At 40.7% G+C, this 21,113-nt stretch overlaps 1 protein-coding gene across 1 annotated transcript in view; it reads right to left on the bottom strand.

Annotated features, from left to right (window-relative positions):
- Window positions 1-1,042: 1,042 nt before the first annotated feature.
- Window positions 1,043-21,113, bottom strand: part of FBXL5 (F-box and leucine rich repeat protein 5) — a 31,995-nt gene continuing 11,924 nt past the window's right edge. Inside the window, exons 3-11 of the mRNA XM_065735748.1 lie at window positions 20,495-20,590; window positions 18,927-19,110; window positions 15,917-16,099; window positions 14,168-14,293; window positions 13,166-13,314; window positions 12,905-12,987; window positions 10,593-11,315; window positions 8,827-8,975; window positions 1,043-1,683 (exon numbers count right to left, since the gene is read on the bottom strand). Coding sequence (XP_065591820.1) covers window positions 1,607-1,683; window positions 8,827-8,975; window positions 10,593-11,315; window positions 12,905-12,987; window positions 13,166-13,314; window positions 14,168-14,293; window positions 15,917-16,099; window positions 18,927-19,110; window positions 20,495-20,590 — 1,770 coding nt within the window. The 3' untranslated portion in view covers window positions 1,043-1,606. The remainder of the gene's footprint in view (window positions 1,684-8,826; window positions 8,976-10,592; window positions 11,316-12,904; window positions 12,988-13,165; window positions 13,315-14,167; window positions 14,294-15,916; window positions 16,100-18,926; window positions 19,111-20,494; window positions 20,591-21,113) is intronic.

Genomic DNA, 21,113 nt, shown 5'->3' with positions numbered 1-21,113 from the left:
TTTTCTGCCAGTGTGAACAGGAAACAGTAACTAGCACTGAGCAGCAAGGACAGGACCCCCTGGCTGCTGCTTCCTCACCCTCAGAAACGAGAGGGCCAGAACAAAGACTGAGGCACTCAAGTCTACACTCAGCTTGCTACTTCTCTCAGAGCCAGTATGAGTGGCCGTTTACATCTCATTCAAGTTTGGGGCACCAAGACATTTAATGCAGCTTAAAACATTTAATGCAGCTTACTTGACAGAACAGTTGCTGTAACAGCAGTATCCTTTTACACCTGTCTGGTAGGCTTCCAAGTGAACACTACATGTACTTCCTCTAGCTGGGTTCAGCTGTTACCACTAACAGCTCTCTATCAAACCCTGGCACTGACTAAAATTTATTCAGGATTTTTTGTCCACTTTGATACAAAAAAGGAAACTGTCTCAAACCTCAGAAGAGCTGTTTGCTGAGATGGTATCAATGCAGCAAGCTGCCATCTCCAACTGTGCCTGCAAGCTGACCTCCCCTTTTTCACTCCTGAACACCACATACCCCACCTGAACTGCCATCCTCCTCAGCTACTCACCTGGCCTTCTGTGAGGCTGCCAGCTACAGCGCTGCATCTGCTTGGGAGAGAACTCAAAACCTTCGCAGAGCAGATGACCACAAGGCTTACAACGTGATCTTGGCCACAGCGCTCCCCGTCTTGGAGCAGCCTCTTCCCCTGGCACCCCACAGATGCTTGCTGTCCTCACACTGCTCTTTTTAGCTCAGTTCTCTCAGCCTAACGCCGCCTTCTCCGCATCCCTGCTGCTCCTCTCTGCTGGTCAGTGAAGCAGTCATTATTTTAAACAATGTCTTCCACAGATTTCTTATGAATGAAAAACAGACTTTCCTGGAAGCTGTTTTGGAATGCAGTCACTGCAGGAAGGAATGCATGTTTCCAAGGTTCACAGTTCTGCTACCACCATCTAGCCCCACCAAACCTCTTAACCCACCTGGATTGATCTCACACCTCGCTACCGCACCTTACAAGCGTGCAAATTCAACTGCTACATGAAGTTTTTATTGGTGGGAATGTTTTATTTGAGTATGTCTTTCAAGCCCAAATACAAAACCAAATGCAAAAGGAAGGTGGGAATTACCCTAAATTTTGCAATATAAAGGACAACTTCAAGATGAGAGGAAAGGGGGAGAAACAAGGCTCCTAAAGATGTGTAATTGTTACCCAAACAATGCATTTCAAATTAGCCACGGAGCTTTATGTTGTACTCATGGATTAAAAGTAAGAAACCATTCACTTAACACAAAATAATCCATTAAAGTATATTTAAGTGCCAAACTTGGAAGAAAGTGGCATTAAAAAAAAAATCCGCATGTTTTCCCATCTTCCCCAAATAAAGTAAAGGAAAACCCAACACCCTTCAAACCAAATGAGATTGTGAGATTGTTACAACACTGTACAGTACACTCATAATTAAGATTTGGAAGTTACGGGCAGGGTCAGGCTAGTATAACAAATCTCACTCCAGGGATCGTTAACACAAGATGCAGACTGTAAGTAAAGTGCATGAGAGGAAGCCTGCTCAGCTAAATGAAGTAGACTGAAAGATCAGAAGTCAGCGGTCATTCGCCAGAGCGGCAGCAGGCCCGAAAACCACACTGCAAATTCTGGCATCCACTGGCGGTGTCAGCATGAGGACCTGCACAAAAACAGAGCACATGTGAAAAGAAGAAGATGGGCCACTTGTTTCAGTTCACACTTCCTATAACCTCGTAATTCATAGAACATCCTTTGCTTGTTTGCTTAAACAACTTCATTCAGCACTGGGAAAGCCCAAAATGCTGCCACTGCTAAGAGTGACACCTCACTCAGAATAGTTATATTTTTCCATTTTTTTTTGTTGCTTTTTGGTTGGTCATTTTCTTTACTGACAGCTTAGTCCCACGAGCATAACACTGTCAGATAAGCAACCGTCCACCAGCTCCACTCAGAAAGCTGCCACAACTACCTTCCGAAATACACTGCAAGTGAACTTCCAACTCCTATTTTCCCAAATTCCAAGAACGACATTGTGTTATTACAGAAAACAACCCATCATATGGAAGCAGTTCTCAGTCTGGAAAGAGTATTTCCACGAGAGCAGCACAGCTGCCTACAGCTCCTGTACCCTGACCAGAAATCTGAAGACTAAAAGGAAAACTGCAGTGATGTATCAGAAACCACACAAGCTGAAACTGAGCTCAAAAACAAAGCTGTGAGCACAGGCAGCATAAACCAATACCGTAGTACTACCCACCTCCACTTACCTTCACTTACTGTTTGCCCTTTAATTTGAAGTGTTAAAAGTGATCGTAAGAAACTATTAAATGCATTAGTATAGGGTTTTACTTCCTGCAGCCATACGCCTGCTTCAGAAAGACAAACATTTGCATTTGGGTCGGCTGAACTCCGGCACCCAACGTAACTCCACAGAACTTCTTAATTAACAAGAGCTAAACCAGAACAATCCCTTTCCCCCCAAACCAAACACTTCCTGAAGGGTTTCAAATACATTGAGGAGTAGCAAAACAGCGTACTGAATAAGGGCACCATCTGGCTTGTTTTTCCTCTGGAACAGTAACTTGAAGTCATAATTAATTCCCCAGAACACAGTGTCTTGAAATCAGTTTTCTGCTCCATGCCACACACCGATGAGCAGTATTCCACTGAATAACTAAGCCAGCATGCACGAGAAGGAATAAAACAAAGCTGAAGCTATAATCAAGGATGGTGGTACAATAAGGGAAATAGCAATTTTTTGATTTGTAGGTAAAATTGTTTCCAAATCTTATTCACCTGAGCTACGTTTTGATCCTTCACATCACTTACAAGCTAGGGTTTGAAAGCTTCTTCCAAAGTTCTTTAAAAAGGAGACTGGGTGCTTCTGAACAGCTGGTTTAGCAGAGCATGTTCTGGGAGCACTTTCCAAGTGGGAGCTGACCTTCCTCATCACTGCCATAGCTAAGCAACACAGACATCACAGTGATTTGAAGCAACCGTCACTCTTCCAGTAATAATGCTTGTGATGAAACTAACAGAACCACATCATCCCAAACAAGGGAATACTCATTATGTTTTGTATCATTTTCCATGCCTTCAGTGGTTACTGAGTGCTTGCACAACTCCCCACTGGACCGAGTCCCAGAAGCTCACTACCACTGTGCATCTTGATCAACTGCCTCATTTCATCAGCTGCTGAGCTATGGTACTGCAGGATTTGCTGAGTCACATTCCCCTCATCTACTGCCTTCATTTCTGTAAACAGTCATCTCCTCCCCGTCAGCCTTCTCATTCCCAGACTGAAATACTCCAGCACCATTAGCATCTCCTGGCAAAGCCACCGTTCTGTTCCCTAACACTTCGGTAGGATCTTCTACAATTCCAGTACGCGCACTCGAGACAGGAAAAACAAACTACGTGCAGCAGCTCCAGCTGTGAGAACCCTAAGGCTTCCGCGGAGCAAGCACCAACCCTCTCTTTTTCCTTAACACCCTCTTCCTCTCAGTGTAAAAAACATCGTTGGTCTTTCTGGCTGCTGCTGCAAAGATGTGAGTTAGCACTGACACCTCTTCTGCAACCGCTGTCCTTAAGTTGCAGGTGCCACCTCTCAATTGAGTTTCAGGCAGTCCCAGTTTGGTTATCCCACCCCCGAGACACATAACCATACAGACAGCTCTTCTGAAGTTCACGAGAAGGTCTCTGAAGTACTTTTTGGCAGCAGTACCATTATTTAAGGCAAGTTCAGTACCATTTAAAATCCAGGATGCGATGCCACATTTCTCACACCAAGACAGCAACAGAGATGCTGGATAAAACCCACTGAAGTGCAAAGCTCTTGGAGGGCGAGGTATCAGCTCCCCAGTTCCTGCCCAGTGAGTGTTAAGCCCTACTCTTTTTTCCTGTCCTTTAAATTGAAAAAAACTGAAAGCTAGTTAAGATTTTAAAAGTTGCTGTAGGTGTGGTAACTTCAGAAACCTCAAATAAGTGAACTGCATCATCTGAAAAGTGTACTTCCTGAGTTATTAGGCACTGAACTATAAGTTGCATTAACCACATCACAGTGAAAACTTACCCTCTTCCTACGCTGCATTTCTTGTTCCATCTAATCCTCATGCCACCACTGCATTTCCTTATGGCTTCTAATGAAGAACTTCAGTGAAATGAAACATTTCAAAACGCAGCTCCCGAGATCTCCTGCCCTGTACTGTTTTGGCACACGTAGCCAATTCCCTAGCTCTGAGGCTATTTCATGCTCCTACTGCAGCGAGGCAATCAATTAATAGCTGTTTTAACACTAAGTCTATTTGGTTAGGACTCTGTCATTTCATTTGTATGTTTTGATAAGGCAGCTGATCTCATCTATAAACAACATTAGCTTGTTCTTTCTGCATTTGCCTTGCTTTTGATTTCTGTACTACTGCTGACTTTCAGTTACAACTCTGCCTCCCCAGTTTCTGTTCTCCCCACTCTTCTGCTACTGCTCTCACTGGTCTGTAGTTTGTTTTCAAGCTCTCACTTACTTCAGCTCTAATGGCTTTTAAATCCTTGCAGAAATACTCTCACCTGCCTTCTCTGGACTTGATACACAAGGGCTCCAGTTCATCCCACTGATGCACCAGGATAAGCAATACTGTGACTACATGGAAGGGACTGCACATAGTTGAGTACCATCACTTTGGGTCTTAGAATAGGGCTGAGCCACTTTCAGAAGGGTCCTTCTTTTCATTGAGGGATGACTTAATTCGTGCTAGCAGTGAAGTGCTAAGTAAAATGAGGTTTGGGGTCATTCACCTGGAGAAGCAAAGTTAATCATCTAACCTGCTGCAGTCTACATTACTGGTTTAGCTGCCTCTAAACTGGATTACTGTAATGTTCTTTAAATGTACATCGGATTACTTGGATGCTTCAGGTGACCCAGAACAAAGGTCTACCTACTCCTCCTGAACAGCCCTCAGTGTTTTCAAAACCCGGTAATACAAATGTGTCCGGTAGCCTAAGAAAGGAGAGCAGCTATGTGGTTACAACACTTTGATTCATTTGTTTCAGTAAGGCATACAAAGTGTCCTAGAAAGAAGCAGAGCATTTCACACAGAATACACGCCAACCCAAACCATGGTGGAAGAGCCACTGGAGCCAGGCACAGCTGGCTGCTGCCACCACGTCCCTGTAGCTCTCACCTCTGGCAGCAGAAATACTCATGTGGTCCACAGCAGGACTGATCCCCAACACATCTGAGAAGGAAAAAGGCCTTCTGCTACCCCAGGTCTTGATTTAGTTTACCAAGAAGCTACGTAAAGACCACTGCTGACAGCAGGAAGGAGCTGCCAGGAGCACACGAGGGGAGGAAAGATGCTACATTTTCTACAGCCACCACTGCAAAGCCACAGCCCAAAGCAGGGGAGGAACTGCACAGGTTCAGAACTGCAGCTCAGTGAGACGCTCCTTTCCTCTCAACAGCAGATACCATGTTTGATAGTAGTGTGGCACATTACAAGGGAATCACAAGAAAGTGATCACATTAAGTGTTGATCTTGAAAACATAAATGAAGATTTAAAATTAATATTGGCCTTAACTGCTACTCTGCCAGCCTCTGGTGAAGGCACACATCAGAACATTATAAGAGTGCCTTTGTTATCTGGAGAATCTGTGGTGGTTTCAATCTCTTAGAAGAACTATGCATCCCTGTGTAAACCTGCACACAGGATCCATAAATCAACAGAAACCACACAGTTCAGAGCTCCATTGCTGGAAGACAGATCCAACTGTGACCAACAATATTTCAATTGTCACAGGTGAAGTGAATCAGCAGCAACTGCCACAGCTTTGTTTCATTAATGCCCTAGTCCTTTAATTCCAGCACATTAGAGCTACATTTTAACAGATCACTAGAAATTAAGTGATGTGAAAGCAGCAATGAAGTCCTGCTACAGGAACTGGGGAGCCCCATTCCAACCCTGAAACTGACTGCATCACAGGCTTTAAAACTGCAAGTACATTACGCAGACTGAACACAGATGGACAGAACAGGACAAAACAGGGAAAGAAATCTTTAAGTGGCAAGACATAATTCAAACATTCAACTTTTCTTACGCATGACTGAAGAATCAAATGTGTTTCAGGCATCCAGCAAAGTCAGCAATTAGGAGGAGTGTACACAGATTTGTTTTCAGCTGCAGCTGAGGGTTATCTAACTCCAAGACTCCAGCACAGATGAAGCAGGCAGAGGTTCCAAACTAAGTGTTACTGCGCAAGCCAAGAACTGGAATCATACTGATAGTAAACAGACTAAAACTGGAGATGCATGCAAGTTTACAGGCTCTGCTCTTACGAGCTGCATCGTATTACTGCTGCACAACAGCTGTGACTGACCCTGTGAGGTACGTACAACAGCTGTATGTAGACCAGCTCTTGAAATGAATGTCTGAAAATTGCAAGCACGCCAAGCAAACAAGTCCAGCAAGATCTCCACAGAGAACAAGTGAAGCTGCATGTGTTGGGCCCTCTGTCAAGCTCAGAGTGTACAGAAAAAATATCTGAAAGTAGACTGTAGGTGAAAGTAAAGCCCTTAGAATTCAAAAGAAACAGCAATATCCTTTCTCATTCAGACATGGCTAAATTCCCATGCTGCCGGCTCTACTGTTTGTTCTTCAAGACTCGTGTGTTTTACAACATGATCCCAGGACACATCTCCTTCCCCCAAAACAATCCCTGATAACACTGGTGGGCAAAGAAAATGATGAAGTTATTCTCTACAGAGCAGTAATTTTTGTACAGCACTTAATGTAATCCATATGAGCACAGAAACAAACAGCTTCTGATACAGGCTGATTGAAACCAAACAGCTTTTTACTTTCCCTACTGTTACTTGAGAGATTTCCAGTGATGTCACAGGAATGTCACAGGAATCCTGCTGCCCACAGAGTCCAACAGGGCATTACAAGGGATTTGCTCAGTGCTATCGCAGTGAAATTGAGGTAAAAGTAAAGAACAGTATCCTGATAAAGCTGCAGAGAATTCAGTTATCAAGGGCTGTTTCCCATTTCAGAGTTTTGCTGGGATATCTTTTTGTAAGAAAGAAAAAAAGGAAAAAGGAAACCACCACCACAGATTCTGAGATGCTACTATCTCTCACTATATGCAAAGCCACCACTACATCCTCTCACTGCTGCTGCCTTCTCTTTACAGGAGTAAGTGTTCATTCAAAGGCACACAGGCTTATAGCGTCATGGCTTCCAACAGGCAGTATAAAAGGAAGGGAAAACAGGAACATCATCAGGACAATTATACAGAATTATCCTAAAATGTGTTCTGTTGAAATGTAAATTATTTCTTAATTCCTATGAAATAGTCAAGCTTTAAAGCAGCAGAGGACTAGCACTAAGAGATTCTATTCTGGTGTTCTGAATTAAGATGACACTGAGTATTGACTGAACTAAGTATTTTAGAGACTGGAGCAAGGGAGACAGACACAGCTAAAGACAAACCAAGACATCAAATCTGGTACTACCGACAACTGCAAACAGGAAAAAAAGGAAACAGTAAGAAAAACAGGAATAAGAGGAAGGAGGTAAAGGCTTTTAACTGGTCTTTGCTGATGCAGGAAAGAGTCAGTGAAGGTAGAAAGGTATTATGAGTTTTCAGATTGAAATGCAAGGAGATATTTCTTAAATCTCTAGTCAAGATGGAACGGTACTGGGAAACAAACACCAAATGCATCAAGAGTGTCAGAAAGGTGCAGAAAGTCCAAAAATTATGGAAGCAAAAATGATTTAATACTTTGAAATCTAATATTAGGATCCAGTCCAATAAAGCACAACATTTGCCATGAACTGCAATGCAGAGAATACCCAAACACTGGTACAGTTTCACTCACAGTACCGAAGCTCTGGCACTCTGCACACTTGGCTGTGTCTATATCTCAATACAGACGCAAACTAAGCTGACTGACACGTGCTACCAGGGAAGTATAGTACTGTTGTACACACAGTTTTCACAGTCTTGTGAACTCAGTTATCCTTCTTTCCATTCTGTTGCACTTACCTGTTATAAATTCACACATGGAATTAAATCACACCATGGTTCCCATCTCTAATGCTACGAACGCTTACTGGGCCTGACATTACAGACTGAATTCCAGTGCAGTAAACACTAAAAAGACTTCCACCACAAACATCTTATGCATTTATCCAGATCCTTCTCCAGCGGAGATTCAACCCTAAGTAACTCAAGCAAAACTAGAAAAACTAAGTTACATTTTCCACAAGGATGCATGGCAGTATTCTACACTGTAACGTGAGGTTCACATAACAAGCTCTTCCCCCTCTCCCCCCCCCCCCCCCCCCCCACACAAAATATTACTTTACTATCAATCTAATGACAGCTCTGTCTCGAGTTATCACCATAAAGAAAACACCCAACTACATCACTTACAGGGAAGAGATGGAGGACAACTGCGTAGCAGTTATATCCTTACTCTCTAAGCCTCTATCAGCCATGCTAATCTGAAGTAAGAGAATAATGACTAAACATGTCTTCCCTCTGAGTAATACAGAACAGTGTTAGACTGAAATGCAAAAAACCCACTGCCATAACAGTTTTGATTTTGTAATTAGCATTTGCAATTCAGTGCTACGCAGACAAGAGTTTGCAGGCTTCTCGTTTTGGTGGTGATGTTGTGTGTTGGGTTTTGGTTTGGGGTTTTTTTTGTTGGTGGTGGTGTGGGATTTCTTTTAGTTTCTAAAACATCCTTAAGCCAGACATCACTCCCCAGACAAGGATCACTTCTTCATAAAAAGACATTACCGTTAATGTTGTCACAGTAGTAAAAGTGTTCATCATTTAGAGAAGGGCATGCAGAAACTAAATCCTGCAGGCCTGCACCGGTTACAGTGAGACAACCCGAGAGATTGAGGTGCTCCAAGTGTGGCAGTCCTCCTCCCAAAGTCAAAGCCCTGTTAACAGACAGAAGAGGGGTGTTAAAAGCTTGCACAGCACCAGACTGACAAACTCCCTTATGTCACCAAGTCACATGTTTACTAACATCTTGCAGCTAAAACACACTACTACTAAGCCACCTGATTTCAAGTCTGGCATCCTGTAAGGATATGCAGCTTCAAGGCAGATTAAGGGGGCTGAAGAAGGAACCCATCTCTACAGAAATAACAATCCCCTTTGACATAAATACACCTCACTGGGAAATCACCATTCATTAATGATGACCAAGTACATCTAAGAACCAGCATGACGTGCTTCTCCAATACGCTTCAGGATTTTGGTGAGTTTTACATCCTAGGATCATAAGTATACACTTTTTCCTGTCAGCAGATGGGGAAAAAAACTGACAAAACAGCTGTCAGTTCAGTTTATGTGAAATGAACTGCAAAGAGCTTAGAGTCTCATTATTTTTTCTTCCAAGATCTAAAGTATTATAGAAGTGCAAGAAGCACTTGCTGCAGAATTTACCCTCAACTCTTTGATACGGGGGAACATTAAAGAGCACTGATGTGCAACTGGCACCACAGCTCAACACTCCCTGTGAGTCAACGATGAAGTCTTCCCTTGATTCCAGAGTGCTCAGTCAGGAACAGCGCAGTAACATGCCAGCTGCACACAGTGTTACCTATCCATCGCCAGGTGGACTGCAGTCAGCAGTGCCAGTCTGCTGCAACACCTGGATGACATCAGGCTCAGACACAAAGCACAGCTATCTGCCCCAAGATAACTGTGTGGAGACACCTGAGCAGCTGCTACCACTGAATTCTTTGTCAAAGAGGGATGAAGTCTCCGGAGAGGAAATTCAACACCAGCAGTGCCTCACAGTATTTCTCCACAGACTATGGCATACTGTGCAAGGAGGTATGAACTCTGAATTGCAAGCAGCTCTAATTAGCCCCAGCAGCGGCAGCACAGCTGAGCAGGTGACTGCAAGTATTTCTGTCTTATTTCATTATGAAGCTGTAACTCCACATTTTTGACATAACACAAAGCATCAATTACATATTATCACACAGTGCAAGTTTTCTAACTGTCACAAAGCTGTCTCAATGCTCAAGCTAACTTCAACTAAACTCTATGCTTTGTACATTATATAAAATCATATTTAACATGTTCTTATGCACACACAAACTTCTGTCATTGTGCAGACAAATTAAATGAGATGGTACTCTGGTTTGTTTTTAAAGCCTGAACATTCACAAGTTCAGCAGGCATAACAAGAGGAAAAAAAATAAACCAGCACTGAATTTCCTAATAAGAAATCACTGCAAATCAAATCTAAATGAGTAGTATTTATGCTTTTAGCTACTGCAAGCAACCTTACCAAATGCTTCATTTCAGAGGAGCTGCCTAAAGTAATTTTTTTTTTTAATCCTTTCATTCAAAGGAAGAGTTGGAAAACATTCTCACATCTGCTATTCTCAATATTTTGAGATGCAATGACTACTTAAGATACACCAGACATTCTCAATAAAAATGTTTAAACTGAAACTAGGCAAATTCAACCCAGAGCAACCCAACCACATACTGTAAAAACCACAGTGCAGCAAAACAACTCAGAAACATCTTTTCACCTGAGAGCACGATCTGTGATCTGGTAACACCCAGACAGACTGAGAAACTGAAGAACTCGTGCAGTCTCTTCATCTGGTTTGTCACTGCCAGAGTACGCCAAGTCTTTTTCCTCTGACTGTTTAGTCCTTGTTGGTTTCTTACACAGTGCAGAGGACTCTGGAAGTGCTTGAATAGTTCTTAGCGCTGTTCCAGCACAACAAAATGAGTGACTGCAGTAAATGAAGTCAGTAGAAGCACAGTGCTGCTGCCACCCTCTAGTCCTTAAACCATAAATGTCTCTGTTGCAGCAAGATGCAGAACAACTGATACTAGATGCTGGCTCCACAAGGCAAAATCCCTCAACATTTCTGTGTCTCCACTCTGCAGCATCTTCAATATCAGCTAAATCATCTGCATTCAGCATCCACACGTACGCAGAACTGAAGTTTTCAGAGCTGTCAGGCTTAGTCCAATGATGCTTACTGTCTGTTCCCTCAATGAGGTTTTCATTGCTGATTTCATGCAAACCATTATACTTCTTGTCAGACTGCAAACTAATCTCTCTGTTTTTCCATGAAGTCTTAGCACTCCTGTTTCTGCAGCCTTTCAGAATTCCTCTGTTGTGGTGAATTGATATGATACCCAAAGCTCTGGAGAGCCTCTCTATGGCCACATCGGTGATTTTCTCACATCCAGACAGATCAAAGTGACGAAGACTCTGACAGCAACCAACTGAAGACCAACTGAAATAAGATGAAGAGTGGTGACTTGGTTTTGTTCAGGAACAGACATTACAGCTACACATACAAAAGAGCATTTCATAACGGAAACACTGATATTAATTCACAGAACATTAAAAGTTCCATCAGATTACAGGATAGGTTTGATACTGCAAGTGCAAGCAAATATGCCCAGAAGAGTTCTATCTAAAGAAACATGAAATGAATCACAGATCAGTAACACACTGTATCTTCCCATACATTGAGGTAGTAAACAGGCATTTTCCATATCTCAAATACTTAAAGAAACTGCAAACACCAAATACATGCAACAGTCCCAAAAACAGTATTTTTCTGTGTGTAATGCTGATGCTTAAAGCCAGGTAAATATCTGATTTCTCCTGACTCATCTCAGAAAGCTGAAATGTGAACTTATCAAATCAGCAAGTGTCACTGAAACAAGTGAAACGCCTCTGACATTCACTTCAAAGTATTTCAGTAGTGGTAGTTTATTACTGCTTGAGTTTCTCAAGTGTGCATGTCTATACAATCCTGAAATATCAGTGACCTCAGATCCTGTACCTTTCTCTGAACAACTTCCCATTTCTTTCAGAGAGAGCACCTGGAGTGCTGGAAATGCCCTGTGTATGGTATTAGTTATTCTGAAGGTGATGAGTCTTAGCCATTGCTACAGAAACACTTCCATAATGCAAATTCAGCCCTTCTGTGTTTTATGTTTCAACTGAAAAAGAAATTTGATCTATAGTAGTACTGTTGCATTATTAACTATAAAAGTATATGGTCTATTCAGCTGTGCCATAGTTAATGGAGAGCGTTAACATCTACAGCAAATGAAACCCATTTCTGAATTACAGATTTTAAGGAAGTACAGATATACAGTGAAGAAGACAGTGTTTTGTAGAAACTGACAAAGGCTCACAAAGATATAGTTCTGAACCATGTAAATTCTTCAATTTAAACTTCTTGTATAAGCTGCAAAGCATTCATATGAGCAACCATGCTGGTAACATTTTAATGCACTGTTAAATAAACAGAACCTGAGAGCACTGTATGATGAAAACTTTGCATAGTGAAACAGCCACTGAGTTCCAGCATCATGTGAAAACACTTCTGTGAAGGTTCTGCACACACACCTCACCCCAGCGATGCTAAATGAAACACCTGCACAATGCCATAGAACTCAGAAATCCACAGTAATACACGCAGGCCCTAGAACTGTAGCCACCATTTAATCTACACCTCTTAAAAAGCCCAACAGTACATTCCAAACATTACCTGCTATGTTGGATCAAGAACTGCAATGATTTCTAGAAATATATCTATGAACAATTAAAATTATTAGAATTAGAAGTTAAACTGCCACCATAGCCATTAAAACCTATCAAAGTATAGCTAAGACAAGGCCATTACCAAATCAGGCCTTACTTACTGCTTCATTCAGTGTTATTCGGGTTTATTCCTTCATTACGAGTGAACACAGACTGATCTCTTTATTTCTCACTCATACATAAAAATGGGGTAATAGACGCTTGAATGTCTCCAATCCCCCCTTCATTTTTACTCGCTTATTTTTAGGAAACAAATGAGCTAACCTTTCAAATGCAGAGTCTGAAATATCAGTTTGAGTGAGATCCAAATATTCCAAGTTGGGGCAAAGCTCCAAGATCTGCCTTACCTGAAAAAGGAAGAATAATAGCAATCACTAGCCAAGAAGGCTACAGATACTGTCAACATATGCACTTACATTCTTTTGAATTGCAACTCGTTTTCACAACCAGTGTGCTTTAAACTCAGATAAATCAGTAATTACAGGCTGCACAGCCACAATTGAGTGCTAGTTTCAAATTACATACCATTTTGCTAGACACTGCAGAACTGTAGGCCAGTACTAATGTCTTCACTGAGGAGCCTACGTGTGGGAGAACATTATGAATTAAGCCATGAAGTAAACGTTTTTCCATTTGTGCTATATTAATGGCAAGTGAATCTTCTACTGCATCTTCTGCAAAACAAAACCAAAGACAAAGACTTAAAATGCATTCAAGCAATTGAAATCCGTGCTGTCAGCTTATGTTACAGTTATTGTGAAACCAAAGAACCTACAATTCAGTTTCAGAAAGCATCCTGCATCAAAACTCCTGCTGAATTTTAGCTCAATTCGTAAGTCCCATCTTTAAAATCTGCTCGACCTTCTCACACTCATGAAGAGTCCAACTCCAACAGAAAGTAAAAATAGTAATGTGGGACTGCAACTTCCACTGACTTGCTGTAAACAAACAGTGAAATACTCTCATAGGCCACTTCACATCCTGCAGTAGAACAGCTTACCACAAATTTTACTTTAAATTCAAAATACACATTGGGATGCAACACAATCCATTCAAACTTCCCAGAGATAAGGCACCATTTTTCTCCTCTTAATTCCTCCAACACATCTCCATAACTCGTTTCACCTGACTCACATTTGCTCTGTCCCAGATTAAGTGATTCAGCATGTCCAAATGAGCTGCGTTTTTTTTTTGTGGTGGTGGTGGCAAAAGTCTTCCCTAACTTCTTCACCCAACTGGGAGTCAGGGTGAGATGACAATAGGGAAAAAAAGGCACTTCCTTCAGCAACACCAAGGAGGCACTAGGCAAAGCTTCTCAAGTTCATTCTCATTGCTTAAGTCTGCTTGGCTTAGAAAGCATTTACTTAGATGGAATGTGTTTCTGTATCTGTCATTATCTTAAAGTATAGGAAATAGGAAAACCTAGTAGAAATAAAAGATGTTAGACAAAAGAGCTCATTTCATAAACTTAATATAGCTAAAAAATCACTAGGAAAAGCCTTTCTACCGAAATCAGTGTTTACCTACCAGACTCATCTATGTCAGCATCTTCATCCCATTCCTGGAAAGCACGGCTTTCATCTTTTCTATTTTTCACCCATTCCTCATCAGGTTCTGTCTCAAGATCTGCTGCAGGACCACTATACCAGTCACCTGCTCGCCCATTTGAAAAAAAAGATGAAAGCAAACTTATCAGAGGAGAACACAGCAGTAAACTCACAACCATATCAACAGCCACTCTGTATGTTACTGGTTTTATGTTACTGGTTTTGTTTTTAGACACTGTACGACAACTCCAACTGTAAAAGAAACCCAGTCAGCCAGCTATAAAAGAAAAGGTTTCATTGACATTTCTCAACTAAGCCTGTAATTTTATGCTGTTTTTAGCATGGGGCCTTTTCGTTGTATTTTGGGTTGTCAGCTATTTTTGGGTTTGGTTGGTGGCTTTTTTGTTTTGGTCTGTTTTGTTTTTTTTTTTTGAGAAGCTAAGTTTCCATCCAGTTTAGGGCACTTCTCCACAAACAAGTGTGTTAGTACAGACAGCACGTCATGGGAATGGATTCCTGTTTTGCCAAAAACAGGTTTAGGAACGTGCCAATTTAGGCAACTGCCAATTACCACTTTCATGTAATATTTACACATCGAGTTAGCTAGGTTTTAGATAAAAATTCAAAGAATTTGAACTCCAAAACCCCTCTACAAGAGGGTCAAGTCCATTGCAGCTCTGGGATCAATCAATTCAGACCAGAAAGTCATTTAACTCCTCCCCGCCCTGTAAAGATTTTAGAAGCCATTAATGTACAACCAGAAGGAGTTCCAAGCTTTTAGCTCACATTTTAAGTTACGTATTTTAAGATTATAATAGAGGAAGTTAATAAGGATTCATCAAATATAGCTTGTTAAAAACAAAAATCACTCAACCACATACACACAACACGAGCTGTGAGGTGTGCAATGAGATTCTTCAATGACTGTTCAGTACACACAAAGATCTGGACAAAAGCAAGTATTCTGAGCTACAGATATACTCTGATGTGTAACTGGCCTTATCAGAACAGGAAGGTTTTGTCTGAACAGGCATTTTCACAAAAGGTTCCACTTCTCAGTATGGAATGTATAAAAACACAAATTGTGATACACCACTTGTAGTCCCTACTGCAATACTTCAGATATTTAAAGAACTGACAATAAAACTAATACAAGCAGTTTCTTTGAAGTCTGAATATAAAGATTAATCAAGAATAGGTTATGACCAAGTGTTACAAATTTGCAGTTCTGAACTTCAAGTCTGCAGCTAGGTGTGAACCACAAGACAGACTTCTCAAAGGAGGACAGATTTGTTAGGATCTAACAAAAGCATTTCATTTCTACCTAGTGAAACAAAAATGTTACTGAAATAGTGACAGCAGAAGCATTTACAGCTCAAACTCCCTACACTATAATTAAGATGAGGTACTACTAAACGTACTTATTAGCAATGATGCAAGACAACAAACCTCAGTAGAACTAATAAACAGTTTGTATGCAAGAGCTACTCGTGAGTAACGACCAATGTTTACTTTCTTAATACCTCCATCCTGCAGATTTTAAAAAATAAATACATATTTTAACACTTTACCAAGTTAAAGTGCCAGGAGGATACAGCCTTCCAGCGTGCTCAGCTCTCAGGACTGCTGCCTGTGACATGATAGCTGATAATTAAACACTGCACTGTCTTCTACAGACTCAACTTCTGTCACTGACAAGCTCTCCAGGAAAGAACTAAATTTAACTTACCTCTGGCCCAGCGAACAGGATAAAGATGTTTCCAAAGAGATCCAGTTTTAGCCAGCTGTGACCATTCGGTGCTTACTTGGCTACAGTGACATAGCTCCTGGGGGTTAAGGTAACTGAAAATGGTCACCATCACTTCAGGAGGAAGATTAGTAATATTTGTTGTGTGCCCTGTTATCTCAGTTTCTGAAACACAGAAAGATTATGTTCTGTGAAGCACATCCTTCTAGCTTTAAATAATAGCCTTATATCACATTATTCACCCACTCAGAATGCATTTAAGATTCTTTAAACAACTGTGGACAAAAATATATGAAAATATACACGTTGCTTTGACTTTACAAAGCTTCAACTGTAATATCATCTCAATAAAAATGCTCAGGTTTTTCATATGCCACTTTCACACCAACTGTATAGCTTTTTTCTTTTTCTCCCCTGGCTGCAACCCCACATGGCTCTAAAGAAGTCATGTACAAAAATAAACCACTCTTCATTTCACATGCGATATATATACCTGCTTCATCAGATTTCCAGTAAATGCCCACTGAAAACTCTCAGCCTCTTGACTGGGACACAACGAGAAATCCACACAGAGCTCTTGGCAACTGTCTCATTTTTGTTTCTAGCTTTGACTTCAACTATAGGCAATTAATTTTCAGCTTCTGAATGGTGACAAATCATTTGGGCCAGAAGGAAAGACTAAGTGTTAGGTTAGTAACTAAACATTAGCTATTGTAATCCATACTTCAATGGCCAATAGTACGAACTGTCTCTAACAGCTCTCTCTCTCATTTCCACCATACTAGAGAGCTGCAAACACAGGTCACTCCAAAATGAATGCCTCCTATTTATTTCCATGGACTCTACATCAAAGAGCCCAATAACACTGCTGGACAGAGCAAATTCTCAGATACAGAACACTTTTTCAAGACAGTCAGTGACACTACCATTAGCTGTGCATTTTTACCAGGTATGAACAACAACCTGCACGCCATGCTTGAAAAAATCTGCATCAGCAGAAATGATCTGGCTGCAAAAATGGTGTCACTGCAAAGAAAACACTGCCCACACCACCCACCTTTCAGCAGCACAAACAAATGCAAATCAGAAGGTGGACAACAGGATGGGTGTGGGAGGTCAGCCCAGCCAAGACTGGCAGCGCAGTGATGATCTTCTGACTAGACTGAGGCCTGGTGTTACTGCATTACAAGAGAAAGACTGACTTCTTCCCTGGTATCACTCTAGAAGTTTGGGTCTTCAATTTAGTCGGTTTCACAGCATTAGCAGTCAGAGGCGATGGTCTGTCTGGGTTTCAGGATATCCAGAAGGATCATTCCTTTGCTATCCCAAAAGACAACGCACATCGCTTTACCAGCTGCATCTTCACTGTTTTCAACAGGGAATTCACGTGTCAGCAGGAAGATTCTGCCTCTACTGCCTTATCACCAACTACCTCTGACATTGTGAGCCAACATAACAAAACAGGAGGCATTACTTTTGGAGTAGCTCCCATAAAGCAACAGATCTGGTACTGCAGACACATGTGCGGGGTTCTTAAGTTGATTTTTGTTGCTTTTTTTTCTTTTACCATTTCAGAGAATGTCTATGATTTGTGTAGGGTCAGTTTACTTGAGAAATAAAATATTTCTAAAGAGTTTTTCAGCAGTCCCTAAAAAGAGCAAGTTTCACACATCAGTAAGGGTTTAAAGTTAGAGCTTTACTGGGAGACAAGGATCAGGTTTCTCCTCTTTTGCAGGAATGCTTCAAAGGTGACTAATGTAAAATAATTCACTCTGTGATAATCTGTTGCTATTTCAAAAACAAAGGTGGAATTATAGTTTCACTGGATGAATCAATGTGTTTATCAGGGCATCTGTCCAGTCACTGCAGACTGACTACGGGGAATTTCACATTAAAATTCTGTTGGGACTGAACAAGGCTACAGCTGTGGAATTTCTTCCAGTTTTGAAAATGAAAGACATTCTTCCCTTTCCCTGAAGTCTAGCACACAGTTGTTGTAGAATTAGTACTGTCCCAAAACTGCAATTCCATCTAGAAGTAATAGCAAGTGAAGCCATAAAGCTACTTTAGTCACATTCACCTGCTCAGATTCAGCATTATTTCACACCAAGAACAGCAATCTTTTCTGCCCAGTTAAGTAGTTCAGAGAAGTCAAATTTCATCAGGAAGAACAGAGTTTTTTACATTTTCCTGATGAGAGCACCACACCTTATCAAAGATTAAGTTATTTGTCACCTTCACCCCAATATTACATTTTTGGCACGTTAATTCTTTTTTTTTTTCTACATTAACTCTGCTTCTTTAGTTAGGAGAACCATAAAGACTGCAGATGTAAGTTGTTTCTAGTCACGTAGCAGACTAGAGTGCACTGCAGTAGTTATCCGTTCGTACTCAGTTCCAACAGGGAGAGCAGAGTTACACAAATGCAAACAAAACATCCACTTTCAGAACACACATTTCTTCTGATGGACTCGCACACTGTATGGATTAATTCCCTTGCATCACTCTACAAGCACATCTTCCTTTCAGATTCCCAAGAGACGCAGAGAAGTTAGCTAGTGGAGAAGGGCAAGGCAAACTGCTTTTTATTTTCAACTTTGCTGGCTGACTAACTATTCTTTGTTACTAAGCCATCAACAGAAAAGCTTACAAAGCAGGCCCAAAAAACAACAATTAAAGGCAGGGCCTGCAAAGAGAAAACACGCTTTCAATGGAAGTATGGAATTAAAATTCAGGCATCCTTTCTACCTACTTATCATGTAAAATATTACGATAGGAGAGATGGAAGGGGAAGAAGTTTGTGAAAAGATAAACAGTATCAGTTACAGCTTGCCAAAAGCCTGTATCAAAAGAAGTCTTTCAATTTCTGAACTGCTTTGAAGAAATTTGTTATATAAAAACTATTTTATCTACTTAAAGTTACATACTACAATGTGGCTTTTTAAACAAAACTGCATAAGGAAAACTGTTTTCACTTAATTAAATGCCTCACCTTGATCTGTCTTCTCATCCACAGAATATTTAAAGACCTTCTGAAGCTCTTCAGCTTGATTCCACTTACTAAGACCTCTGAATTCTGCAGCTTCCTTCTGTGAGCAGTGTTGTGCAATTACTTTCTTCTTAATATCTTTCAGTTCCTCATAAGTGAAGTATTCCATCAACATCGGCTGAAAAACCTAAGGCAAAAAAAAACAGTCCAGTGCCGACAAAGGCAATCAATAATGCCACACAGACCTAGCGAGACAGAATTTTCCTGTTTCCAATTCTCACCAAGTAAAATATGGCATACATGAATAAACGTGAGGACATGATCGGATAACTTCTACATTCTAACTCTGCGTTTGCCAGTGGGTCAGTGAATAGTTCCAAGCATGCTGTTACTTGTTTTCTCCAAGGAAAGGGAAGGGACTACGCTTGCTCAAACTAAATAACTTACCGATGTACTCACATGGAAGGCCAAGTGGCAGGGCTTACAAACATGAGGGAAGACTTCTCTGGGACAGACTTTGGAAGATTTAGTCTCTCTGAAGATGCTTCCCAGTTTTGGGATACCCATAAATCATCAGACTGGCACTACTAGTCTTTACATTTCAAATATAGGTCAGAGGCTGTCTGGGAGTGTCTGTTTGACTCACGAAGCACTGTTTAATAGAACCCTTTCTTTTAAGTTTTGCTAGGCCATAAGACAATTGCCCTGGCCACCTTTTAGGCCAGTACTGCTTTTTGGGGATGTTCTTTGTTTGTTTCTTTTACAACTTTTAAATGTAAAAGCACCGTAATTTTAAAGAATGTAGGATTTTGAAATATTTCTTCACAAAAAGAAAAGAGGAATGACTCTAAAAAAGCAGACTTGCAGACCTAGCAAGCCACAATAATATTACTAATATTTTGAGTAATACACATTTCTTTTACTTACTGTTCCTGTAATTTAAGATAGAAGAAAGTAGCGTAAAGGGGCCTGACTAATTCATAAATGCATTAATTTTTGTACTTTTAACAGCCTTTATGACAACAGCTTCAAGAAGTAGAACAACATCAGGTTTCATACTGTTCCTTCTTTAAGTCTACTGTGATATTCTATACACATTATGTAATTAAACCACTGCTAGAAATATTGTTTGTGACAAAAACATCTGCATGAGTACAGATGTAGAAAACACAAACTTTGATTATGATTACTGTGTTATGCAATTACAATGATATCAACCTTTTAGCATTATTTCAGTCCATCACTACCAGTCAAAACATTCTAGTAACACACCGTGACATAAGGAACCACTAAAAGGCTGTATCTACAATGAAGAAATGCACACCCCGTGGAATTCTGCTAGCAATTTTCAGAAGAACCAGGATTTCACCATAACTTTTCAATATATTCACTGCTCTAGAACACATCACACACCAGTCAGAACGGAACAATGACACCACAGTCCCGAATGCAAACTGGCACAGTAACAAAAACAGAACGGTGGGGAAAAAAAACATCCAAGTCCTTTGCCACTGCACAATCATCCCAAACACCAAGGAAGTTCAGCACAGTATCTGATGAAAACTACCTACCTCCTCTTCCTCCTTCATATGAGGAAGGAAATCCCTCGTAAAGGCTTCCAATCTCTCCTTCAGTTGTTTCGCATAGTTCAGCTGTTCATATTCATTCTGTAAAGAACACAAAGATTTACTATCTAATCTTGTCCATTCAGCCAGAGGTTGAACTGCTCACTGAACTATCATCTCAAGGTAAAGCCTATGCATGCAATGCAGTTTGCTGCATTTCCTAGTAAGAGTGCATTCATTTACTTAATTTACAAAGTTTGATGACAATCTGACAGTCCGCACTGGTCTGTTACCATGCAGAACAAAGTATTCCACTCCTGTTCAACTGCAGTTTATTTTGTTATCAGATATGAATTAGCTTGTCTAAACACATTTTTACTTTGAAGCGAGGACTGAGGCCTGCCAATCTACACCCTAACCCAAAGTTCAAAGCAGTTACAGGCTAATCCAAGTATCGGCATGTTCTGCCTAAGAATATATTAGTGAGATGACGTGTAACTGATATGTTTTATTTCAGTTATTCCACAACTCCAGAATCAAAGTTATAGTAACAATTTAGTCGTGTCTATAAATAGTTTTTTAACATCTCAATACATAATTTACTTCTGAAATTGAAAGATCTTCA

This window comes from Cyrtonyx montezumae, unplaced genomic scaffold (genome assembly GCF_038088225.1).
Source record: "Cyrtonyx montezumae isolate F1298 unplaced genomic scaffold, pur_monq_1.0 scaffold_2, whole genome shotgun sequence".
Classification (NCBI taxonomy): Eukaryota; Metazoa; Chordata; class Aves; order Galliformes; family Odontophoridae; genus Cyrtonyx; species Cyrtonyx montezumae.
Note: the sequence above shows the minus strand (reverse complement) of the source record. Positions and strands in the feature narration are given on the sequence as shown.